The sequence below is a fragment of the Amblyraja radiata genome, chromosome 1 (assembly GCF_010909765.2).
Source record: "Amblyraja radiata isolate CabotCenter1 chromosome 1, sAmbRad1.1.pri, whole genome shotgun sequence".
Classification (NCBI taxonomy): Eukaryota; Metazoa; Chordata; class Chondrichthyes; order Rajiformes; family Rajidae; genus Amblyraja; species Amblyraja radiata.
In genome coordinates this window covers 133,391,513-133,418,641 of record NC_045956.1, presented here as the reverse complement: position 1 = coordinate 133,418,641, position 27,129 = coordinate 133,391,513, and the positions used below count along the sequence as shown (strand labels likewise).

Genomic DNA, 27,129 nt, shown 5'->3' with positions numbered 1-27,129 from the left:
AGAGAGAGAATGGGGAGAGACAGAGAGAAAGGGGCAGAGACAGAGGGAGAGGGGGGTGGAGGAGAGGGAGGGTGGGGGAGGAGGGGTGAGAGAGATGGGAGGAGAGAGAAAGGGGAGGAGAGAGAGGATGGGAGAGAGGGGGGGGGAAGGGAAGGGGGAGTGGGGGGGGAAGGGAGGGGGGGAAGGGAGTGGGAGGGAGGGTGGGGAGGGGATACGGTGGAAGGGAGGGGAGGGGAAGGGGGTTTAGAGGAGGGAGGGTGAGGGAGGGCAGGGGGGGTGGGGGAGAGGAAGGGAGAGAGAGAGATGGGGAGAGAAATGGGGAGAGAGAGAGAGATGGGGAGAGAGAGAGAGGGGGAGAGACAGTTTGGTGATACATTTTAGTAAATATCTCTGGAAATAATCGACCAAATTGATAGAGGATTGGATTTTTGAAATCATAAGGAAATTTTCTGCCAGAAGATGTAAAAATGTCACTGTTATTGTAACGTCAGAAGCTGGGCAGCAGTCAGATTTTTAAAAAATGATTAGATTGGTCAACAATTTTAATAAAAAAGTCAGGAAAATAATGTACCAACAGTACAGAGGAGTGGATTTCTAAACTCGCAAGGAAAATCTCTACTGAAGTATGTAAAAAAAATTCCCGTTTCGGCGTCTAGTTTTCGAGGAGATGCGTTTCTCCTCTCGGGGGAGAGGGAGGGGGGAGAGGAGAGAGGGAGGGAGAGAGAGAGCGAGGGATGGGGAGAGGGGAGGGAGGAGAAGGGGGGGGGGGGGGGGAGCCTCAGCTCCATGGCCTCGCATCCTCGTCGCATCCTCTCTGTACCCCCGGAGCCAGCCGGTGATCTCCGGGTCGTCACAGAGGACCAATTCCCGAACGATTGAGACCCCGAGTATGGGGAGGGGTGGGGTGGAGTGGGCGGGCGTGGTCCCGATCACGGAGCGATCTGAGGACAGTGAAAAGCAGTGGGGGGGGGGGGGGGACCAGCCGATCGTGGCTTCCGCCAGCATGTCAGAGCCGGGCCGGGTGGGGGGGGGGGGGAGGAGTGGAGGAGAGCCGTGCGGCAGCAGCCGTTATCGTTGCGCAGGGCCTGGATCTTTGGTCCGCAGCACAGCGGGAGGCGAAGAAAGGTGCAAAGGCATTGTGAGGTCAGCGGGCGGGGCCGGGCGGTGCTAGCAGCCAGGCTGGGGGGGGCAGGGCTGGGCGGGGCCAGGAAGCATTTGGGCCAGGTACAAAGGCATTGTGAGGTGAGCAGCTGGGCAACCTTAATATTTTTTAAATTATTAGTTTGGTGATAAATTTTAGTAAATATCTCTGGAAATAATCGACCAAATTGATAGAGGATTGGGTTTTTTGAAATCATAAGGACATTTTCTACCAGAAGATGTAAACATTTCACTGTTATAACGTCAGCAGCTGGGCAGCGGTCAGATTTTTTAAAAAAAGGTCAGATTGGTCAACGATTTTAATAAAAAAGTCAGGAAAAGAATGTACCAACGGTACAGAGGAGTGGATTTCTAAACTCGCAAGGAAAATCTCTACTGAAATATTTTAAAAATTTCACATTTCGGCGTCTGGTCTTCGAGGAGATACGTTTCTCCTCTCGGTGGAGAGGGAGGGGGGAGAGGGAGAGAGAGAGAGAAGGGGGGGGGAGGGGGAGAGAGAAGGGAGGGGGGAAGAAGGGAGGGATGAGAGGGGTCGGCCTCAGAGTGAGCCTCAGCTCCATGGCCTCGCATCCTCGGCGCATCTTCTCTGTACCGCCAGAGCCAGAGCCTGTGATCTCCGGCTAGTCACAGAGGACCGATTCCCGAATGCTTGAGACCACGAGTATGGGGAGGGGTGGGGTGGAGTGGGCGGGCGGGCGTGGTCCCGAGGCACAGAGCGATCTGAGGACGGTGAAAAACAGCGGGGGGGACCAGCCGATCATGGCTTCCGCCAGCGTCTCAGTGCCGGGGGGGGGGGGGGATGGAAGTGGAGGAGAGCCAGGTGCCAGCAGCCGTTATCGTCGTGCAGGGCACGCGATGAGAAGGTGACCCTGGGGAGAGGAGAGGGGAGGGGGAGGAAGAGGGAGGGGGGAGGAGAGAGGTGGAGAGAGAGTGGAGGGGAAGAGAAAGGAGATGCTCCGCGCGTCTCATGCAGCAAAGCTGTTGGGGGGGAGGATCGTGTGTCGTCACACACACATACGCCCAGACAAACAGCGGATCCTTTGTGACATGTCAGTGAAGACTCTGGAGTTTGGGCGGAGGAGCGTGTGTCATCACACACACTAAGCACCCGCCCCCATAAACAGATGAGAGCATCTGCTTGAATGGAGAGCGTGTGCCCGCCCCACAAACAGTCACACACACACGGGCTGCCGGAATTCTGCCCTGAAGCATGTTTGTCGGGCACAGTTGCCAGAAGCTGAAAAACTGCGGCTGCGGTTCTGGCAACAGCCGGCGTTCTGCTCTGTCTGGGGGGAGAGGGTTCCGGAAGTGGCGGCGCTGTTGAACGGCTGCGGCTCGCCTGCAGTCCATCTGTTTTTACTTTTTTGTGTTGTTTAGTTAAATTTTTTTGGTTATTAGGCTGTGTTATGTGTGGGGGGGGGGACAGAACCAGGGCTTTCTGTCTCTCTCTTCGGGGGAATGCAACTTTTTCTTGTCGTATCCCCCTTCTCTGCCTACGCCTGCGCTGAGGCCTAATGGCGGAGCTGGCGGCCTCCAACCTGCAACCGACCTCGAGGCTCCGGAGGTAGAGCCAGTGGACGACATCGTCGGGAGCTCGCAGGTCACAGGCTGGCGCCTGTTTTCCGGAGCTCCCGCGGCAACAGCTGTGTCCACTGGACTGGGGGGCGGCAGCTTCGACCACCCCGGGCCGTTGAACCGGCCCGTTCGTGGAGCTCGGTGAGCCGCGGGACTGACTTACCATCGCCCGGTGGGGTATCGCCTCAGCGCAGAGGGAGAAGAGGAGGGAAGAGACAGTAACCCTAAGATTTTTGCCTCCATCACAGTGAGGAGGTGCCTGGTGAATTCACTGTGGTGGATGTTAATTTGTGTTTATTGTGTGTTTTGTTTATTATTACATGTATGGCTGCAGGCAACGACATTTCGTTCAGACGGAAAGGTCTGAATGACAAATAAAGGATTTAAGTCTAAGAGTGGGGGTGAAGGGGGAGAGGAAGGGGAGGATGGGGGAGAGAGGTGAAGTTGGGGGAGGGGAGGGGGGGGGGGGGTTGGAGCGGGCAGGCGGGAGTCGAGCTGCAGGAGGCGTGGCGCGAGCACACTTGGCATGGTGCGGGCAACGGGGGGGTGTGGGGGGTGGAGGAGAGCCAGGCTGCCAAATGAAGAGAGAGAGAAGCGGCTTCTGACTCTGTAAACCCACAGCTGGAATGAGCGCACAAGGCTTCATGAGCTGCGCCAACAGTGATGATAAGGTTCAGCGCGTGAGGAGTCGCTGCCCCGAGAATTGTAGAACAAAGAAGCTACAGCGGAACGGAGCTGTAGAATGTTTGTTCTGCAGAAGTATCTCGATTCTGCGCCTTTAATCCACAGCGGCGGGGGGGGGCCTGGAGGCAGGTGGGCCTGGATTGGTCGGCATGTGGGCATTGTGACATCAGCAGCTCGTGAGTCCCGTTTAGATTTTAAAATGAGTGAGGGGGGGGGGGGAGAAGAATTTTATTTTAAAATGTGTACATAAAAATGTCTAAATGTAATGAGGAGTGGATTAGCGAATGTAAAAGTGAAATCGCTAGCGAAATGGAAAAAATCTCAGAGTTTCAGCGTGTGGTTTTGGCGGACCAAGGAATCAAAGGCCAAAAATATAATCTGAAAAAATATCTGAAAATCGAATCACACACACACACACACACACACACACACACACACACACACACACACACACACACACACACACACACACACACACACACACACACACACACACACACACACACACAGTTTTAATATTTAGATATGATATGATTTAGTAATGAGTAGTGCAGAACATTGGATAAAGTCTCTGACATGAATAGTTAACTCTGTTGCTCCTTGCATTGATGCTATCTTACCTGCTCTCTGCTATCCAATATCTGCATTTATTTTTGACTTTCAAACTTGTTTCCAAATTCTCTGCAAATGCTTAAAATGTAAAAGTACTGAAGCTTTCATGCAGTGAGACTGAAACTGGAGTACTGCATTCATTTGGGGGATTTCATGTTCACGGTAGTGTGTGCTTGCATGAGAGGGAAGATTTAAAAGGTTTACTAAGTTTATTCTTGGAGTGAAGAGTTTGATATTTCAAAGGTTTCAAAGGTCTTTTATTGTCACATGTACCAATTAAGGTACAGTGATAGGCGAATTACCGTACAGCCAGTCGGAAAAAAAGCACCAAATACATGCAACTACATAAAAGTCAACATAAGCATTCACCACAGCGGATTCCCCACATTCCTCACTGTGATGCAAGGCAAAAAAGTCCAATTTGCTTCCTCTTTATTTGTGAACGGTTCAGCAAATTGTGTCGATACTCAATGAAGGGTGAAAGTATTTCTTCTCCTGGACGGGCATTTAGAATTAGGGAGCATAGTTTTGGAATAATAATTTCAGATGGAAATGAGGAGGAATTTGTTGTCGGACCCACAAATCTATTTTCTACCCCACAAAGTTGTGCAACTCTAATAATTGCATATATTCTGGGCAGATAATTCTGGGCATTTAAACTATGAGCAATGAGAGCCAAGTGCCAGCTCTCGGACACCTCCTCCTACTCACCCCTGGACCATGACCGCACAGATGAGCACCAGGCCATTATCTCATGGTCCGTCTCCAATTTTTATCACTTCTGGCTGCCCTCCACAACCTCCAACCTTATCGTGCCCCCGCCCCGCACGGCCCATTTTATCTTCTCCCCAAAATCCATAAACAGAATTGCCCTGGCAGAACCATTGTTTCTCCCTGCTCTTGCCCTACTGATATAATTTCCACTTACCTTGACCCCCCCCCCCCCCATGTCCAATCCTTCCCCACCTATGTCCAAGACACGTCACACACCCTTCGACTCTTTAATGACTTCCGTTTCCTCGTGGCACTGGTCCTTCTTTACAGGTCTGATGAAGGCTCTCGATCCGAAACGTCACCCATTCCTTTTCTCCAGAGGTGCTGACTGACCCGCTGAGTTACTCCAGCATTTTGTGTCTATCTTCAGAGCATTTGGGGATATGGGAAGATGATTGAAAAGTGGCATAGTGGCCAAGATTAGATCAGACATGGCGTTCTGAATGGGGCCAGTTGCCATTCTCTTGTTCCTGTTCCACAAGATCTGCTTTAAGAAAGACCTATTTTTCTCCACCTGGCAATTTGGGAGGTTTGTTGGCAAACTGGACTTTCAAAAGCGAGACTTTTATGTCATCTAAAAGAATTGGATTCCAGGATTTCTATAAACCCTTTGACTGAATAGCAATCCCTGTCTATGTTCCCTCAACAACACTTATTAACGCAATAGCTGGTGGCACCACTTCCCTTTAACTCTGTAACCTCACCAAGTTCTGCAATCGCAATGGGGGGTGGTCTGTATTTCTGGCTGCTTGAGCATTTTCTTCATTGCTTCACACTTTATGTTTCTGGCCCCAGTTGCAAAGGAATTTCTCCTCTAATCCTCTATATCTCCAATTTACTTTCTACCTCTTAGACAACTGTAACTGCTCAGACAGGAAGGCTCTGCAGAGGGTATTGAGGGGAGCAGAGAGGATCATTGGCATTTCTCTACCCTCGGTGTAAGAACTGTTCCAGAGCCACTGTCTGAAAAAAGCTCTGAGAATAGCTAAGGACAAACTGCACCTCCTCCACACACATCTGGATCTCCTGTAGCATCAAAGCCCACACTACCAGACTGCTAAACAGCTTCCTGCCACAGGCTGTGAGGCTGCTAAACAGTCACTCCACCTGATTCTGCTGCTTTTGTTAAAATGAGTTCTTTTGCCAGTCTAATTCAAGAAAACTTGAGTCAAACCATTGCTGCTAAAATCATTTCTTTATTCTGACAGCGCTGGATAATTCTTTAAACCTTCCAACACAGAGTTAGAAACTCTGGAGCAGGTCGAAAGAACTACTGACTTTGGCATACATGTAACACATTATATAGGTAAAAGACAAGGATGGTACAAAAGGAGTAGCAAACTATTAACCAATCATTATGGTTTACCATAAATTTAACTTATTTGCATGAACCAATCAACTAAATCCTTTCCATTGATTGACAACATGTATAGTCACATGATTCTCCCTTTTCCGGCCCCATTACAACTTTCTTCCCCTCTGTGGTTTCTTCAACCTCTTTGCTCAAAATCATTTTATTTCAATAAAGTAAAACCACAGAGATAAAACTAATTCTCAGAGAATACTTCTCAGAATATACACATAATACAGCAATCACACAACACATACACACAAAACATATTTTCACTTTTGGAAAAGAAAGTTATTTCTAAAACTTCCTATTTTAACAAAGTCTAATACTTACAATCGTAATTAAACATTATACACTTCACAATTAATTTCCTTACAACCACATAGTTAAAATACAGTTACTTATGGATTACAAAGATTAAATATGAGTTTTGCCTCATTCTTACAAAGTGGTAAAGACAAAGTTCTAATCACACAATTCCCAACTACAGACACATAAAGGCCATTAATTGTCACACTTGATTGCTTCTTCCCAAGCTCGGGTCTAATTTCATTTTTTTTAAATTTAATTAATTTTTTTAAATGTTTTTATTTATTTTATTTTTTATTTTTTTTATTAGAAGTACAGTAAATTACAGTAATACACATCACATATATCTTATTACATTTGTTGTACCACTTCGTTTTTCGAGCTTTAAAAAAGATAGAAATAAAAGAAGTAAGGAAAGTGAGCAAGAATCGTGAAGGTGCAGTAAAGTGTTGGGAAATGAAAGCCCCTTAGGGAAGAAGTTAGAGAAGGAAGTAAAGAAAGGAAATAAGACCCTAGAAAGAAAAGGAAAAAAAAGGAAAAACAGTCGCTCTATTGTAACACAAAACTCCGCAAAAAAGGATATACCAACCGTATTTAAAAAAAAACTTATTTTATACCCCTCGTTACCAGATCCTGGTACCATTTATATTTTAAATTACTATTGCACCTTATGCTTGTAATGGTTCCATAAATGCAGACCACGTCTTTTGGAAGTGGTCTGCTTTGCCTGCCAGGAGGAGTCTCATCTCTTCCAAGTGTAGTGTTTCGAACATGTTTGAAATCCACATTTTTATTGTTGGTATTGGAGCATTTTTCCAAAATTTGAGTATAAGCTTTTTTCCCATTATTAGCCCGTAATTAATTAAGTTCTTTTGAAACACGTTTAATTCGGGGTTACCTTCCGATATTCCAAAAATGATCCATTCTGCATTTGATACAAGTTTTATTTTACATAATTTTGTGAAGACTTCAAATATTCAAAAAAGAGTGCGCTATGGTAGCTTCTTGTGACTGACATTTATCACAAATGGGTGAGACATTGGGGAAAAGTTTATTTATTTTAGTTTTTGAATGATATAGTCTATGTAATCAGATCAGATCAGATAGCCTTTATTGTCATTCAGACCGAAGTCTGAACGAAATTTCGTGCCTGCAGTCATACATACAATACAATAAAAAACAACAATGAACACATATTAACATCCACCACAGTGAGTCCACCTAGCACCTCCTCACTGTGATGGAGGCAAAAGTCTTAGGGCTGCAGTCTCTTCCCTCCTCCTCTCCCTCTGCGCTGAGGCGATACCCCACTGGGCGATGTTAAAAACAGTCCCGCGGCTCACCGAACCCCGCAAACGGGCCGGTTCAAACACCGCGGCCCGGGGTGGTCGAAGCTGCTGCCCTCCAGTCCAGCAGACGCAGCCGCTGGCCCGCGGCCGAACCCCGGACTCAGGTCACCGCCGTCAGAACGCCGTCCCAGCCACCGGAGCACCGTTCCAGCCCCGAGCCGGATCGCCCTCTCGTGAATGCCGTTCCTCCCTCGAGCTGAGCCGCTCCGACGGGAGTGTCGTTCCACCCTCGGGCTGGGCCACTCCGACGGGAATGCCGTTCTACCCTCGGGCTGGGCCACTCCAACGGGAGTGCCATTCCACCCTCGGGCTGGGCCACTCCGACGGGAGTGCCGTTCCACCCACGGGCTGGGCCACTCCAATGGGAGTGCCACAGCCCCTCACGGAAGAGTCTCGGCCCCTCGCCAAGCCGCCCTCACGGGAGTGCAGTTCCAGCCCCGAGCTGGGCCGCCCTCACGGGAGCGAGCCCAGGGCGAGTCCCGTCAGGCTGCCTCCGGAGTCCCGAGGTCGCCAGCTCCGCCATTAGGCCTCAGCGCAGAGGGAGGCAGAGAAGGGGGACACGACAAAAAGTCGTATTCCCCCGAAGGGAGAGACAGAAAACCCTGTTTCAACCCCCCCCCCACATAAACACAACCTAAAAACCAAAAACGCAACTAGACAAAACGGAAAAAAACAACACAAAAAAGTAAAGACAAACGGACTGCAGGCGAGCCGCAGCCGCAGCCGTTCCCAGCGCCGCTACTTCCGGATGTAATGTTTTATATTGAATTAGAGTATGTCGTACGTTGATTGAGCATTTATGCACATATAGTAAGTTTATCCCAGCTCTCTTTTGAAATTTTTATAGCTAGTTCTTGTTCCCAGTCTCTTCTAATACCATCGGTTGTAGGTATTTCTATATTTAAAATAATGTTGTATAAGTATGATATTAGATTTGCTGATTCAGCCTTTGTCTTCATGGCTTCATCCAGTAAGTCTGGGGGCATGTTATGATAGTCTTTTGTGTATTTTTTCAGATAGTCACGGATTTGAAGATATTTAAAATATTGATTATTTTTCTAATTATATTTCAGTTGTAATTGTTGAAATGATAATAATTTTCCTAATTCATACAAGTCTCCGAGCATTTTGATTCCCATTGTGTAAATGATTTATCTATAATTGAAGGTTTAAACAACGGGTTATTGACTATTGGCATTAAAAGAGATAGATTTCTTAATTTTAGATTCTGTTTTATTTGTTTCCCAGTTCTAATTGTGCTATGTATCATTGGATTTTAATTATAATTTTTGTTATTCAGATTCATTGATGAGAGGAGAGTCGCTCCTGTATTACACGGAGAGCAGTCCTCTCTCTCCATTACAATCCAGTCCACCTGCTGGGCAGAGTTGTCCAGCAGGTGAATCATATTTTTAATATTTACTGCCCAATTATAGTACATAAAGTTAGGGAGCGCTAGACCACCCATCTTTTTTGGTTTACGAAGGTGTGCTCTTTGTATTCTGTGGGATTTATAATCCCATATAAAATTTGTAATATCTGAGTCTAGTTTTTTGAAAAACTTTTTTGGAAGATATATTGGAATTGATTGAAATAAATATAGGATTTGTGGTAAAAAGATCATTTTTATAGCATTTATTTGACCTATTAAAGACATCGGGAGCGTTTTCCAGAATTTGATTAGATTATTTAGTTTCTTAAGTAAGGGGCTATAATTGGCATTAAACATAGCGTGATAGTTTCTAGTGATTTCAATTCCTAAATATTTAAATTTTTCTGTGGCTATTTTAAAGGGGAATTTCAAGAGATGTGTTGAGTCTTTCGGTTTTATCGACATAATTTCACTTTTGTTCCAGTTTATTCTGTATCCTGAGAAAGATACAAAGTCCTCAATTAGATTTAATATGTTTGGTATACTGATTTGGGGTTTTGTGATATACAGTAATACATCGTCTGCGTATAAGGATATTTTGTTATTTGAATATTTTGTATTATAACCGTAAATATCCGGGTGTGTTCTAATTTTTTCAGCTAAAGGTTCAATTACCAGAGCAAATAACAGCGGTGATAATGAACATCCTTGTCTATTGCCCCTTGTTAATTGGAATTTCGTAGATAGTATATTATTAGTTAATATTCTAGCCGTGGGTTTGTTATATAATAATTTTATCCATGCGATGAAGTTCTCTCCCATTTGAAATTTTTGCAATACTTTAATCATATAATCCCATACTACTTGATCAAACGCTTTTTCTGCATCCAATGAAATGATAGATAACTCTTGTCAAGTCTTCTAATGTTTTTGCAGATTCCCCGCTTGAAAGGGATTTGATTTATCTACCCCGAAATGATGAACTGGATTCACTCAGCCCAAACACTTCTTTTCCACCTTTTTTATTTTCTCCTCCTTTTATTTTGGCAGATTAGTCTTTAGCAGTTTTTTTAGCAGTTTTAGTCTTTACCAGTTTTGGTCTTTATCAGGTGAAAAACCTTTAGACACAAAGGCAAAAAATATACACATTACTGTAACCAAATATAAATAACAGAAAATTACATGTATCTAACATTCCAACTCATAGCAGCCATTTTGTTTTTTTAAATAATTTTCACATTTCATTAAATGAAAATTACAGATAATGCCCACTACTGTTACCAAATTTTTTAGCTTAATATCATATGAATCTTTACTGTTTTTTAACACATTGGTCATATTTTTTAAAATGCAATTATTTAAACTAACACCACACATAGCATATAAGTATTAGAAATTAGTTCACATTAGCCCTTAACCCCACAATGAAGCAGGATGCACTTTACATAGACAACAAACACTATCATCACCCTGTCATCTTGGTTAACAAACACCACCAATATTTCAAACTTTCTCAATCAACACGTTAGCCAGACAATTTTCTCAGATATTAAAGGGTTAAACAGAGTCTCTGGGGCTGCAGTCTTCGGCTCAGTCCATTTAGAGTTCAGTCCTTACCGGCTGCCAATCGGGTCTGTAGAAAATCAGTCCTGCTTGCCTTTTCTGGCTATCGCGGCAGTCTTTTCGGACAGTCCTTTTGATTTACTGTCCAAGTTTTGTCGCCCGCAAGTCTCTTGTGTCTTCTTCACTGGCTTCTGGTGCTGTGTGCCCTTTTGACCCCCGGGCAGAACTCGGCAGGCTGGGGTTCTGCCCACTTTAATCACTGTCTCGTGATTTCAATGTAGCATTTCTCTGCACCTGTTCTTTCATTTTAGTTTGACTTGACAACTCTTGTTCTAGAGGTTTGTGAGAGTGCATTATGTTAAGCAGACGTCTCAGGTTATTAAATGAATGTCTCTTTGGTATAAATCCCGTTTGATCCTCATTTATTAATTTACTAACATATTGACTTAGTCTTCTAGCTAGTGTTTTCGCTAATATTTTTTGATCCGTATTTAACAAAGCAATAGCTCTATATGAGCCTGGTTCTTCTATATCTTTATCTTTTTTAAGTATTAATGTGATCGTTGATTCTGCTAGTGTTTCAGGTAAGATTTGTTCTTTAAAAGCGTATGTATACATTTTCTGTAGATGTGGTGTAACTTTGTCGTAAAAACATTTATAAAATTCATTACTGAATCCGTCTGGTCCTGGTGTTTTTCCATTCTTAAGTGTGTTTATTGTGTCTTCTATTTCCTTAGATGTAATTTGTGCTCCCAGTTCCTCTTGTTCCTTCAGTTCTAGTTTTGGAAGGTTACAATTGTCAAAAAATTCTGAAACTTTATTATTGTCTATTAGCGTTTTCGATGTGTATAAATTCTTGTAAAATTGAGCAAATCTTTTATTGATATCATTAGGTAGTGTTAATAATTCCCCTCTATCTGATTTAATCTTTAAAATTGCATGATCTTTTTCCCGTTTTTTCAGTTGGCGTGCCAAAAGTTTATGGGGTTTATCCCCAAATTCGACATCTTATAACCTTCTCTGATAATAATTTATTTAGCTTAAATTTTGGTATTAAAATTTTATTATGTTTATCCATAGTTGGATCTTTAGCATTATCTATATCTAGTTGTCTGATTTGTTCTTCTAATTGACTTTGTTCATTCTTATTCTTTTTGTTTTGAAAAGCTTGATACGAGATAATGACTCCTCTAATAAATGCTTTGAAGGATTCCCATAATAAAGTGGGCGATATATCTGGTGTATCGTTTGTCTCAAAAAATAGGTCCATCTGTTTTTTTTAGATATATACTCCCTTGTGGGTCTTTCAGAATTTGCGAGTTAAACCTCCAGAACAATTTGTTCGTAGACATTCCTTCTAATTTTAAAACGAAAGTTAACGGGGAGTGATCTGAAATCGTATTGGTGTGATATTTAGGGTTCATAGTATAAGAGATTAGTTTTGTATCCACTAGGAAGTAGTCTATACGTGAGTATGTTTTGTGTACCATTGAATAAAACGAGTATACCCTTCCAGTCGGATTCGCGATCCTCCAGACGTCTGCTATATTTGTATTTTTTATATATGTATTTAAGAGTTCACTAGTTTTAGATTTCATATTACCTCTTTGTTTTTGCATCGATTTATCTAAGTACGGATCTAAAACACAGTTGAAGTCTCCTCCAATTATAACATTTTGGTAGTTAAATTCTGCGATTGTATTCAGGATTTTACTAAAAAATTGAGGATTATCAAAATTGGGCGCATATATGTTTACCAAAGTGATTGGCGTAGCATGGATCTCTCCTGTGTCTAATTTCATTTTGTATTACAACCTCCCCCTTCTATCTCTGGAGGAAAAGAATGTAAGGCCTCTTTACAACTACTTATCAATAGCATTCCACACAGCAATTTGAAGATTACTATATGCAAACCCCAATCGTTTGGCTTAGATCAAAACAGAGTTACATTCTCATTCTTCTATAACCATAAGAAATCCCTTTGCAAAGGTCACACAGCCATCACCTATGCCCTATCTCTTATCCCAACATAAATACATTTAAACAGCACAAACCATCTCACAGACTAGTATCTACCCTTGGTTCCTACAACCCACTACCATAAATCACCTTCATGACACAGCCGAGCTCGGAAGATGTGTCACAAAAGAAGAAGGATGGTACCCATGTCATGGAGAAAGATCCCATTAACAGCCTCCATTATAAATGCCAACCTAAACCAAATACAACTTCTGACAGCATGATTATTGCTTCAAAGCAATAAATAAAGATATGCCTATTCAGATCAACATTTCCATGTTATGATAAGCCATCTGTTCTCCTGTGTGTGCTCTTTGTTCGTTATTTCTTTGTGGAGACGTATTTCTGAAAGCCCCAACTCCAAGCTCTTCTCTTGCAACTTAACACAAGTTCCTTAAGAACTTATAATTTGAGCAATTTTATTGTATAATATTTCCTCACTTTGCACTGACAATTTAATAACTCTGGCACTGGCCACTCAAATCAGCTGCCCTGGACATTTTAATGACTGTTTTTACTGTATTTTAATGTTGCTGTTTTACTTGCTTTTAACTGTTTGTACTGTTTTATCAGGGACTGGATTGTTTTTACTGTTATTATGTGTGAAATGTTTAAGATTTATGTGCGATGCTCCGGTATTCCCTGGGAAACGTCTTCTCATTTTGCTCTGTACAATTGTTGCTTTGCAAGATGACAATAAAGGTTGATTGATTGATTGATTGATTGAAGTGGTTTGTTGTCAACTTAAGGTAGACTTATGGAATAGCTGAGGAATGTTTTATGACCTTAATGTTGCTGCATTCATGTAAGTTGTTATTTGTTGTGATAAAACACTGGTGGACATGGGATTAAAATGAACTGTTAAAACTGGTGTATGTATGATTTACACTTGCATAAAAACCTCTTCTTTTTTGGCAGATAAATTTAACACTTATGTGACGCTGAAAGTACAGAATGTTAAAAGCACTACAATAGCTGTGCGAGGGGATCAGCCTTGTTGGGAGCAAGACTTCATGTTGTAAGTACCAATTTAAGTCTTTTTTGGCATATTTTAGTATGCGTCAGTCCAGGATAATTCTGCACTTGACGTTGGGATGGGGTGGCAGTGGTAATGGTGGGTACTTGTAAAGCCTTTGCAATTTACTTAAATATGAAAAGCATAAAAAGGCACAGTAACGAATAAAACACGGAAGACAACGTGCTGAGTTGCTTCAGTGACTCTCCAAGACGTCTTATTTATGTAAATATTTCCTTGAAATATATGTCACTGATAAATTGGTCGATCTTCATAATTGCCAGCCAGATGGTAGACTGAAGATTACTTTGCTCAGTAATCTGGGGCTTGATTTTATAAACTGGGATCGTGTTCTGAATCCTAACTTGAACTATAACCATTAAAAACCAATAATTTGAGAATGGCATGATTTGTGATAATTTAAAAAAATACATGTATATTTTGATATGCCTATAGCTTTACATTTCTGGGTTTAATGATGGTTGCAGATCATGTCCTATTCCATAGAGTGACAGATGCAGTTGTGAGCCTATTACATCTGCCACAGCGCTGTGTGTCTCTTTGGAAACGGGGTTAGATATAACCATATAACCATTTAACAATTACTGCACGGAAACAGGCCATCTTGGCCCTTCTAGTCCGTGCCGAACAGTTACTCTCACCTAGTCCCATCTACCTGCACTCAGACCATAACCCTCCATTCCTTTTCCGTCCATATACCTATCCAATTTATTTTTAAATGATAAAATCGAACCTGCCTCCACCATTTCCACTGGAAGCTCATTCCACACAGCTACCACTCTCTGAATAAAGAAGTTCCCCCTCATGTTACCCCTAAACATTTTCCCTTAATTCTCAAATCATGTCCTCTTATTTGAATCTTCCCTACTCTGAATGGAAAAAGCTTATCCACATCAACTATGTCTATCCCTCATAATTTTAAAGACCTCTATTAAGTCCCCCCTTAACCTTCTGCGCTCCAAAGAATAAAGACCTATCTTCAACCTTTCCCTGTAACTTAGGTGCTGAAACCCAGGCAACATTCTAGTAAATCTCCTCTGTACTCTCTCTATCTCAAAAAATAAACTGCTATCGGTAAACATACAAAAACTGTTCAAAGACAGAGAGGGGGGTTATAACTTTAGAGGGAAACTAAACTTGAAACAGCATTATGCTCGGACCAATTTAAAAAGTATGTGTATTTCCATTTGTGGGGTGGTTTTGTGGAATGGTCTTGACGAAACGATTAAACAAAGTATGAATATAATGCAATTTTAAAAAATGTGCAAAAGATATATCTTTGAAAAGTACAGTAATGAGGAAGGAGAATGTAAATCTCACAGATGTTAATGGTGCTTGTTCTTTTTGTTCTTTTTTTTTTGTTCTTTTTTTCTTAATAGCTTGATTGGAGTAGTTTTATTTGAATTGTCTGTTTAGTTTATTTTATTGAATTTTGCATTTGTTAATGGTGAAGAATGGGGGTAGGACTTGACAAGCATAGGCTTCTTCCTATCCCTTTTCGAACGAGTCTAATGTGTATTATGTTGAAATTGGCTTTTGATTGTTTAATTTATGTATGTACATATATGTTATGTATATGTTTATGTGTGTATATGTGTATATGTATGTATGTACATGTATATGTATGTATGTGTGTATGTATTTATGTATATATATATATATGTATATATATAATTTTCCTTTTTATTTATTTTCATCTTTTCTTTTCTTCTTTTGTTTTTAATCGTTCGAAATAAAAGATATCATTCATTCATTCATTCATTCATTCATTCATTCATTCATTCATTCATTCGTTGATCCTCATAGTTTCCATAGCTACCCTACTTGTTTCCCTTACCTCACATAATTCAATATCCTTCTCCTTGGTGAATACCAAAGAAAAGAAATTGTTCAATATCTCCCCCATCTCTTTTGGCTCAATATAAAGCTATAAACTGCAAAGCACCTGCAAAATAATATGGCAGCATAATTGCTGGTTCATTTGTTATTGAATACATTTCTTAATGTTTTGGTTATTTTTGATGAAAATTAATATTAACTGCAAGAATGATCTGTGTCTGATTCCCAATACAACTCTCTTATTTGTATAATGGTATAACTCACAAATCTTGACACTTCATCTTAGCTCCCAGAAAATATTGTTGGGATTTTTCACTCGGGTTCGATCTTGGGTGATGTGTGTTGGTGTTTATCCGTTCTCCCTGTGACCGCATGGGTTTTCCCCGAGATCGTCGGTTTCCTCCGACACTCCAAAGACGTACAGGTGTGTGGGTTAATTGGCTTGGTATAAGCGTGTAAGTGTTCCCTATGTGGGCAGTGGGCGGGTGTTATAGACCTGCATGGGAAGGTGAACGCTCCCGCCCCCACGAGTCTCGGGCAGATGGGGATCATCAGCCTGGGAAGGCAGTCCATCTAGGAGAGGGAAAACTCTGATTTAAAACCTCCATTGTCTTGTGGCCATATCCAGTCATGGAAAAGGCTCCAGGAGTAAACCTCAAGAAAATCCAGAGTCGAAGCCTCTAAGGCAATTCGTCGTTGTCTGAAACCTTGCTCTGGCAGCTCCTGCGACGGCGATGGTGCTAAACTGTAACGGCCCTGCTGTTCCTTTGGATCGATCAGCGACGTGGAGAGGGTGGACATGCTGCATGGGCAACAGCCTGCCCTCCATATGACATCGCCCAGGCTTGCATCCGACCAGGATGCATCACCCATGGTCAGTCATGACCGAGAGGGGCCTACTACTACTGTCCCTAGTGTGTAGGATGGTGTTAATGTGTGGGGATCGCTGGTCGGCGTGGACTTGGTAGGTTGAAGAGCCTGTTTTCACGCTATATCTCTAAACCAAACTAAGCTAAAATGAGCAGGTTGACTTAGTACCATCAAAAATGGAAATTATTTCTTTCATCTTGGTTTTAGTTAAGTGTCAAAGGACTGAACACTTATTTAGCACAATTGCTGCACTTAAAATGTTCTTGTTTTTAAGAATTGGGACTGAGTTTGCAAGCAAGTCAGCATCACTTATGCTCTGTTGCTAAATCTTCTGCCCCCAACTATATTTTGGTATAATTTCTGAATACCATTGTTATTGATTTTGCAGAAATTTTTATTTATATTGTGACTAAGGTGCACTAGAGCTTCTAAGAAACTGTCTTATCTTTTGTATTGTTGATAAAAATTGTGAATAAATGAGGTCCCAGTACTGATCTCTGTGGCACTCAGTTGGAAAAGAGCTGCTGATCCTGAAAGTGATTCATTTATTCCGCTATAATAAAGAGATAAACATATGGATAGATAATTATAGAGAGACAACACATATTGAGAAGATACACAGCTGTGAACAAATGGGTAGATAAGAGTAGGGAGACAATGCATGCTGAAAATGTATGTAATTTGATAAGTCACCTTATGGGGTGAAATATAAGTTAGGCTGCTGAAAGAAACAAAGATACAAAAGTAAGATGTTCAAAAGGGAACTGCAGATGCTGGAATATCGAAGGTACACAAAATTGCTGGAGGAACTCAGCAGGAGCAGCGGCCCGAAACGTCGCCTATTTCCTTCGCTCCATAGATGCTGCTGCACCCGCTGAGTTCCTCCAGCAATTTTGTGTACCTACAAAAGTAAGATGGTGGTTGCAATCTTTCCAAGAACATTGAATGCTGGAATTGGCTAATATTATTTTGCTATCAAGAAAGAAGAAAGGTATAGAGTGGGGTGTCAGCCTAATGTCACTCAGTGAAAGTAATAATCATGGTTAAAATAAACAAAGATTAATTGGAGGCTGGAAATATTCTGCAGGTAAGGTAGCTTCTGTAGTGAGAGAAACAGTTAAAATTTAAGGTGAATAACCCCTCATCAGAACTGGGAAAGTGATAAAGTTAGTGTGTGTTTGAAGTTGCAAAGTGGAGAATGTCTGTGATAGGCTGGAAACTAACGTTGTCGAGATGACACATTTGTTTTTGGTGGTCCATGACGAGAGGGAAGTGAATATCTGTATTCTTTAGCTGACAAACTCAATTCTCTCAATGACAACTTTCATGGGGCTGGAGAGTCTACAACTGACCTTGGCATGGGAATAGTCAGAGGTAGGATACTGGAGGGTGTAGCTATTCTATGGAACAAGAAGCTTGACTCATCAATAAATGTGGTTTGGCTTGATGCTGACTGGTGCATTGTAATACACTTTGCTCACAACGACAAAGAATTTGTTATCCTGAATGTGTAAACACCCTATGAATGCCATTAGAATGAGGATGAATATTTAAATAGGCTTGGTTTCATCTATTCCTTTATTCAAAACAATAATTATTGTAGTGTATATGTAATTGGGGATATGAATGCAGATATCTCAGATAGGAACTCATTATTTGCTAATCATATGGCTCAGTTCTTTCAAGATAATTTAATATTGTCAAGCAAAGTGCTTTTACCTATAGCTATACGATAGTTATACTTATATTAGTGAGGCCTGGCACACTACGTCATGGCTGGACCACTGTATTAGTACAGCTGACGCACATGCCTCATTGGGGTGTGTGAGCATTTTGTATGGGGCAGCAATGACTGATCATATACCTGTTGCTATGGCAATAAACACCTACCTGTGGTATCCATAGATAGAAATAGCTTTAACACAGAAAAAGTGACTGGTCAACCCTCACAAAGGAAGACATCTTCAAAGTTCAAAGTTCAAATTTTATTTTGGTCACATACACCTTTCGGTGTAGTGAAATTCTTTTTGCCATGCAGCACATAAAAAAAGAATACAACATAACAATAAAAGATAGTTTCAACATCAAAACATCCCCCCACAATGGTTCCCATTGTGGGGAAAGGCACAAAGTCCAGTCCCATCCCCAAGTCCACTCATAGTCGGGCCTCCTTACTCGAGACCGTGGCTTCCGGAGCCGACAGGGCCGCGCCGAATGGAAAGTTCAGCACCGCCGCCCGCAGCCGCTCCACAGACCCGCAGCTCCGCAACGGACCCAGCTCCAGTTCAGCGAAGTCACCGCCAGCCCCGCAATGGCGCTCCAGCGCTGCACCGCCGTCCTCCGACCCGCAGCTCCGCCGTCGCCGCCGCCGCTGAGCCGGTGCCGTCGCCGCCGCCGCTGAGCCGGTGCCGCCGCCGGTGCTGAGCCGGTGCCGCCGCCGGTGCTGAGCCGGTGCCGTCGCCGGTGCTGAGCCGGTGCCGCGGCCGCTGCTGAACCGGTCCCGCCGCCGCTGCTGAGCCGGTGCCGCCACCGCTGCTGAGCCGGTGCCGCCGCCGCTGAGCCGGTGCCGCCGCCGCCGCCGATGCCGAAGCTCCAGGCGGTCCCCTCAGGAGGCGCCGCTCCAGGCCCGCTGGTAGGCCGCTGGTACGGGTCGAAGCGCAGCCCGGAGAAAAGCTGCATCTCCGACCAGGTAGGGACCCTGAAAATTAGTAAGCCCTACTGCAAGCATAAAAATAAGACACATAACATCAGGCCTGGCTGGAATAAGTATGTAGCTGAGTATCTGCTGAAGCCCGTGAAGCCACTAAATCATGGGCTATGGCAGGTAGACCCAGACAGGAGCCTGTGTTTGAGTACAAGAAGCTCACTAATGCAAGATATAAGTATGCTGTTCGCTTCATCTGAAAAATGAGCAAGCTACGAGGGCTGATTCCATGGCTAAGAAGTTGCTAAGTCACAATGCTACTGAATTTTGGAAAGAAGTGAGAAGTCTTAACAGTTGCAAAACATCTCTACCATGCACTGTAGACGGAATCTCCGGAACAGCTAATATCGCGGAGTTATGGTGACAACATTATTGTACTTTATTCAACTGTGTCCAAGGTGAGTTGTATAGGGTGGACAATATTGAGAGTAATGACTCAATGGTGATTATGTCACATGAAGTGTATCATGCCATGAACAAGTTGTCCAACAACAAAGCAAGTAGCTTAGATCATATTTCTGCTGAACATCTTAAGTATGCGAGTATGAGGATAGCTCCTCTCCTTGCTATTTGTTTTACTGGCTTTATGATTCATGGCTTGTTACCAGACTAAATGTTGTCTGTTCTGTTAGTGCCGGTCATTAAGGGCAAAGCTGGTAAAGTAGGCAGCCTAAATAATTACAGGCCCATAGCTTTAGCCAGCATATTGTCAAAAGTCTTAGAAAGAGTTCTGCTGGAGAGAGTAAATGAGTTTGTTAACTCCACAGATAACCAGTTTGGTTTTAAACTAAACATGGCACTGACTTGTGCTTACATGCCCTAAAGGAGATTGTAAACAAATATAGAGGCAAAAACTCTTCAATTCTTATGTGCTTTATTGATGCTTCCAAAGCCTTTGATCGTGTTAATCACAGAAAGCTGGTTGTTAAAATGTTAAAGAGGAGTGCCTGAATACATTGTGAGAATTCTGGCTTACTGGTATGACCACCAGACTATGCAAATAAAATGGGGCATTAGGGTCTCAGCTCCATTTGGGGTTAGCAATGGTGTTAGACAATGGGGGAGTTTGACCCCAGTTCTTTTTAATCTTTCTATTGATGAACTGTCCTAACAATCAAAAGCCTGTAATACTGGGTGCATGAACGGGTAATATTTTAGTGAACCATATTATGTATGCAGATGATCTTGTGGTCTTTAGTCCATCTCGCGCTGGTCTCCAGCAGCACCTTACTATGTGTTCTGTGTCTGGTGTGGAATATGATATTAAATATAATGCTTGTAAGAATGCTGTTATGATCTGTAGAACCAAAGAGGTTAATGTCTAAAATTTCCTGATTTTAAATTGTCTGACAATAATCTTAGTGTCTGTAATAAGGTAAAATATCTTGGGCATTTTATTACAGAACAAATGACAGATGATGAGGATATTTATAGGCATCGACGTATGCTGTATGTACAGGCGAATATTCTCTTGTGTAAGTGTGGTGCGTGTGCAGATGTGGTGAAGATGTCGCTGTTTAGAACATGTTGCACACCACTCTATACTGCGCACCTGTGGTCTAACTACGGAAAGACAAGTTTTCAGAGACTAAAGGTGGCCTATAATGATGCCATGAGAACACTGCTAAGGAAACCTAGATGGTGTAGTGCTAGTAACATGTTTGTGGCTGCTGGAGTCAGTACTTTAGAAGCTATCCTAAGAAATCATATGTATAAATTCATTTGCAGGATAAATTACCCTAAAAATGTAATTATTGTGGCCTTGTCAAACATAAGGTTTAGCACCACACGCTACGAATCCCAGTTGTGGAGACACTGGTATCGCTGTCTCGTTGTAGGACATTGATCATTCTTTTTTATTCTGGATTTTGTCATGTATTGTGTTTTTTTTAATATATAATTTATGTTGCTTTTATGTAATATACTAAGATTTTATATGTATTTTATAATGTTTTTAATATGCAATGTATTTTTATGTAATGTCCCTTGTCTCGACCTTGAGTCAGAAATAAAGTTAATAATCAATTAAGATCAATTATTTAATTAATTAGCGCATGTAGAGTATGTTAGATTTTTCTGACGTTAAGTATTGTATAGCTTTTTCTGCTTTCTGTTGTATTTCAGATTTTCATCATATGCAGATTTTGTTGCTTTCCAGTTTTTATTGAAGACATATTGTGTTGACTAATTTAGTTGAATTGTTTGAAATAATAGCCAAGGTTGGTGCAGCAAATCTTGTGATAACAGACTTTCAGAAAGCATTTGATAATGTGCCATTGAGAAGGTTTATTAAGATGATGAAAGTGCATCAACATTAAGAATATTGTTCGGATGCAAAATTGACTCATTGCAAAGAAATGAAGGGAAGTGTGTTGGATGGGTGCTTTGCAGATGAAAGGTGGTTTTGTTATTGTTCAAAAGTGAGTTTTATGCCCTTTGCACTTCTCAACTTTCACTTACCTAGACTCTGGTGTAGACAATCATATGATAAAATTTTTGAAAAATACAACATCTTGCACGTGATACATACCAAAAGGAGTTTGTGTACATTTCATACAGGCAAGATGGTGATTTATGCAATAAAGTGATAAATGGATTTGGGGTAGAGTGGTGTATTCTTTGGGAGGATTAGTAATAAAAGGTTACGAATGGCATAATTTTGAAAGTTACAGTGCCCTTCATAATATTTGGGACAAAAACGCATCATTTATTTATTTGCCTCTGTACTCCACAATTTGAGATTTGTAATAGAAAAAATCACACGTTGTTAAAGTGCACATTGTCAGATTTTAATAAAGAACATCATTATGCATTTTGGATTCACCATGTAGAAATTACAGCAGTGTTTATACATAGTCCCCCATTTCAGGGCACCATAATGTTTGAGACACATGGCTTCACAGGTGTTTGTAATTGCTCAGGTATGTTTAATTGCCTCCATAATACAGGTATAAGAGAGCTCTCAGCACCTAGTCTTTCCTCCAGTCTTTCCATCACCTTTGGAAACTTTTATTGCTGTTTATCAACATGAGGACCAAAGTTGTGCCAATGAAAGTCAAAGAAGCCATTTATATCAATGGGTCTATGGTTGAAAGGGTCAAGAGCTTTGTCCCAAACATTAAGGAGGACACTGTAATTAATTTCAGTTGTGTAATATTTGAATATTTATCATGCTAATCAATAAAATATTTAGTGGTCAAGTGGAGGTCCTGGAGTCCACAGTTGATTTGATGGTCAATGAGATTGCAATGTTTGTATGATGTCAGAGATGCAATCTGAAGTATCTGATAGAGGTAGAGGTTTTGTTCAGTTCTGAATCGGTTAAGAATGACCCACTGATGTTGTCATGGCATAGTGGTGCTGCAGATAGCGTGGAGTGTCGCAGCTCCAGAAACCCGTGTTTGATTCTGACCACTGGAGATGTCTGTGTGGAGTTTGCACATTCCCAATGTAGATCTATGAAAAATCAGGTGGACGTCAATCGTCATGTCTGAGAGAATTGGTGTTAAGAAAATAATTGGGGGAATGGGGTTACTATGAGAGCTAGAGTAGACTTAGAAAAATAATTGAACAAAGGTACATTGAGGTTGGCAAGTAGTTTTTCAAATGGCTTACTGGTTGTAATCTTTCTAAAATGAGAGGACCAATATGGCTCAAAAATCAGAAATCAACGAGGAATTGATCAGAGTATTCCTGTGAAGATGTAAATTTGTATGTTTAGTATGTGCTGGACAATGCTGGGGCCCACCAATTATTTGCGGCTGAGAAATATACATCACATACAGAGCTTGCAATCTCTGAATAGATTGTTACATTTCAGATTTGTTGTTGTCTTATAAATTTGGTTCTGCTTGTCAGTTTATGGTTTAAGATTTTACCTCGGGAATTTGGGAATGCTTAATGCTTCAGCTCTGGTTATTCAATGGGATATTTAGTTCTGACCCCGCACTGACATGATGAAAAGAGTGCAGTCCGGCATTGAGGACTGAACAGAGCTAGTCAGAAGAGGCAGAGGAACGAACGGACCTGAACGAATATGCCATGGTTGTTACCGACTTCAAAAGGAAATGTGTGGAGGAGTGTGTTCCCACGAAAACCATCTGAATGTTCCCCAACCAGAAGCCTTGGATGAACCAAGAGGTCCGTAATCTTCTCAGGACCTGACCTCGGGATTCAAGCCTGGCAACGTAGATTCATATAAGAATTCCAAATACAACCTCTATACGCCCATCAAAAGGCTAAAAGGGATTTTTGTTCTTAACTAGAGGATAAGACAGTTGTGGCAGGGCTTGCACATGAACACTTCCTACAAGGCGAAATCAATTGAAACTCAAATGACAGTGAAGTATCACTCCCAGATGAGCTCAATGCATCTATGCATGCTTCGATAGGAAAAACACTGATGTGCCTTCTTATGCATCCGTTGTCCCCGATGGTACTGCAATCTCAAACACTGAAGCTGACGTCAGTAGACCCTTCAAGAAGGTGAATCCCTGGAAAGCATCTTGATCTGATGGTGTACCTGGTTGTTTTCTCAAAACCTGTGGGAAACAACTGGCTGTAGTTTTGCGAACATCTTTAATCTATCATTGCTGAATTCTGAGTTTGCCACCTGTTTTAAAAGGGCATCCGTAATAATGGTGCTTAAGAAGAGGAAAGGGCCTGTCCCACTTATGTGTCCTTGCCACGCAAATTACGCGACCTTGTGGTCACGTTGAGCTGAGACGGTCGAGCGAAGGTCGGGCGTGATTACATGCGTATGCACAGCCGTCTGGAGCACGTGACGTCATTTGAAGATGGACACAAAGCTGGAGTAACTCAGCAAGTCCGGCAGCATCTCTGGAGAGAAGGAATGGGTGACATTTCATGTCAAGACTTCTTCAGTCTCAAAAGAAGGGTCTTGGCCCGAAACGTCACCCATTGCTTCTCTCCAGAAATGCTGCCGGTCCCGCTGAGTTACTCCTACATTTTGTGTCTATCTTCAATTTTCTTGGCCCCGCTCTAGGAGTAGAAGTGGGGGCGGATCCGGACCGCAACAGCTGTGAGCCCCAGGCTGAGTTCGGCGATCGTTTGCCTGCTTCTGCTGCTGTTGAAGGTGAGACGTTGTGTCGTGCCAGGGTCTTGGGCCTGTCCCACTTTGGCCGTCAGTTCCACGACAGGCCGTTGGCGCGCAAACATTTCGTTCACTGCAAGAATTTTGGAGGCCCGCGCGATGTCGGGACCGGCCCCGCACAACTCCATACCCCTCCGCGCTTCTAAGTGGGACCGGCCCCGCGCGGCCATCTGGTGCCCGTACGCCTCAAGCTACCACGAGGTAAGTGGGACAGGCCCTTAAGGTGACATGCCTCAATGACTGCCGAAAATGGTAGCACTAACATTTGTGTGATAAAGTGCATTGAAAGGTTGGTTGTGGTGCATATCAACTCCTACCTCATCAAGAACTTGGACCCACTACAATTTGCCTACCGCCACAATAGATCAACAGGGGATGCGATTTTGCTGGGTCAACAATCTACATTAGACCTCTTGGACAATAAAAACACATGCATCAGGCTGTTGCGCACTCGACATTCAGCACCATCATCCCCTCCAAACTTGTTACAAAGCTCAGGTATCTGGGTCTCTGTGCATCCATTTGCAACTGGATCCTTGACTTCCTCATCAACAGAACACAATCGATACAAATTGGTATTAACACCACCTAATAGCCATCAGCACATGGGCACGTTAAGGCTATGTGCTGAGACCCCGCTGTACCCGTTCTATACCCATGACTGTGCAGTCGGACACAGTCCCAACTCCACCTTTAAATTTGTTGATGGCTCCACCCTCGTTGAATGAATTACAGATAACAATGAGTCGGAGTACAGGAGGGAGATCGATATATCTGATATAATGGTGCTAGAACAACTTTCAATGTCAGTAAGACTAAGGAGCTGTTTGTTGAATTTACAAGATCGAGGATCCACAAACCTGTCTTCATCGACAGGTTGGAGGTGGAGTGAGTCAACAAATTCAAGTTCCTGGGTGTGCATATCTCTGAAGATCTATCTTGGACCCAGCACATTAATGCAATCATCAACAGCTGCCAACAGGTGCATCACTGGTACTGACCCCTCCATCGAAGGAATCTGTAGGAGGTGCTGTCTCTAAAGGGCAGCCAACATCATCAAGGACCCTGGCCATGGTCTCATTTCAGTCCTGCCATCTGGAAGAAGGTATAGGAGACTGCAAACTGTAATGTCCATGTTCAGGAACAGCTTCTTACCAACAACCGTCAGGCTAATCAATGCTGCGAACTCTAACTAAACTCTGAATTAGGAACTGCATTGATTGGCCCTAGGACTTCGGTTTTTGATTTGCTTTGCACTATATTGGGGGTTTTATTTATTGGACTTTTTTTGTTGTTTATTATAGGTGTTTGGAAACCTGTTTTGCTGCATGTAAGAATTTAATTATTTCACCGTTATATATGACAATCAAACATTCTTGAGTCTAGTAGTCGAATGTTTTCACTCGGAGCCTTTTGCAGCTTGGAAAATGAAGGCCTGTGACTGCAGCAGGTGTACAGGTGAATTTCTGCGATTAAACTGGTGTATAAAAATGAACATGGTTTGTGATTGAACAAACTTCCTGGGATAACCAGTTCTTTTTTTCTCCAAGCAATACTTTTCCCAACCATTTGAATCCTTTTTTTTTTGCATAGACTAATGATTCAGTGGCACAAGGGAGCATCGGTGAACCCCCCCCCCCCCCCCCCCCCCCCCCAATCATTATGTGGTGGGGAGTTGCGCTCCTAGAAATTGGTTCATATCGCAATTATCCACAGTGCAAAGCCACATCATCTCCGCGTCAAGAAATGCATGGTTATTTATTTATTTATTTTTTACTTTGTATCATACAGGTTCTGTGAGAGCCAATTTTCTTTTATATCTCAAATTGTCTTGAAGTGATATGTGAATTCTGTAAGGCTGGATTACTGTAACCTAAACGGCCATAATGTGGGGGTTGTTTGTACTCTTGGCATTTTAACAGGCAGGCATATATGGCACACCTTATCACATGCTGTTGTGAGGTCCAAATAGATCACTTTTGTATTGCTAGCTTCTCTAAACACCATTTTGACAAATGTGGCAAGCACAAGCATATGGTTGCATGTTCTATATCTGTGCCACATGTTTGCTGGATCAAAGATAACACATTCTCCATCTCTGGTGTTATTCAGAAATCAGAAATATTAGACAGGAACTTGCGTAATGATATTAATGTGGTATTATGGGTAAGATGATTTCTGACATGTGCCAGATTTTTAGAAACCTTTCTTAGTTGGTGATTCTTGTAGAGAACTGAGCTAGTCAGGAGAGAGAAAAAAGACTCCTTCAGAAATTCTGGAAGGACGTTAAGATAGTTCAATTTCTTCAGACTCAGAGTAAGGGTCCCGATGCTAAACGCCGCCTAACCACATTTTCCCAAGATGCTGCCTGACCTGCTGATTTACTCCAGCACTTTGTAGCTTTTTTTATAAACCCGCATCCGCAGTTCCTTGTGTTTACATTAGTTGTTGCTGATACTCTAGAGTAAGGATTTAACAGCTTGCGGAGACTCATGGCATCACTGTCAACAACTTCTAGATTCCCAACTTTAATTGAATATTTGTAGACTGCAATCATGTCTGAACAATGACAGTGAAAACCTTAAGACTGACTGAAACTCCCACAAAACCTAAATATTATTGATGCTTTTCTCTCCATAATGAGACTTGGGATCCATGGCACATCATGTCTTACTAATTACATAGAATATACAAAAATACAGCACAGTGACAAGCCCTTTGCCCCACTATATCTGTACCGAATATAATACCAAGGTAAACTAACCTCATTTGTCTGCACATGATCCATATCCCCCCAT

The 27,129-nt window shown here is 42.3% G+C and overlaps 1 protein-coding gene across 1 annotated transcript in view; it reads left to right on the top strand.

The window, feature by feature from the left end:
- The window catches only part of unc13b (unc-13 homolog B), a 404,018-nt gene that overhangs the window by 111,839 nt on the left and 265,050 nt on the right, over window positions 1-27,129 (top strand). Inside the window, exon 3 of the mRNA XM_033037251.1 lies at window positions 13,688-13,787. Within this exon, the coding sequence (XP_032893142.1) occupies window positions 13,688-13,787 (100 nt within the window). The remainder of the gene's footprint in view (window positions 1-13,687; window positions 13,788-27,129) is intronic.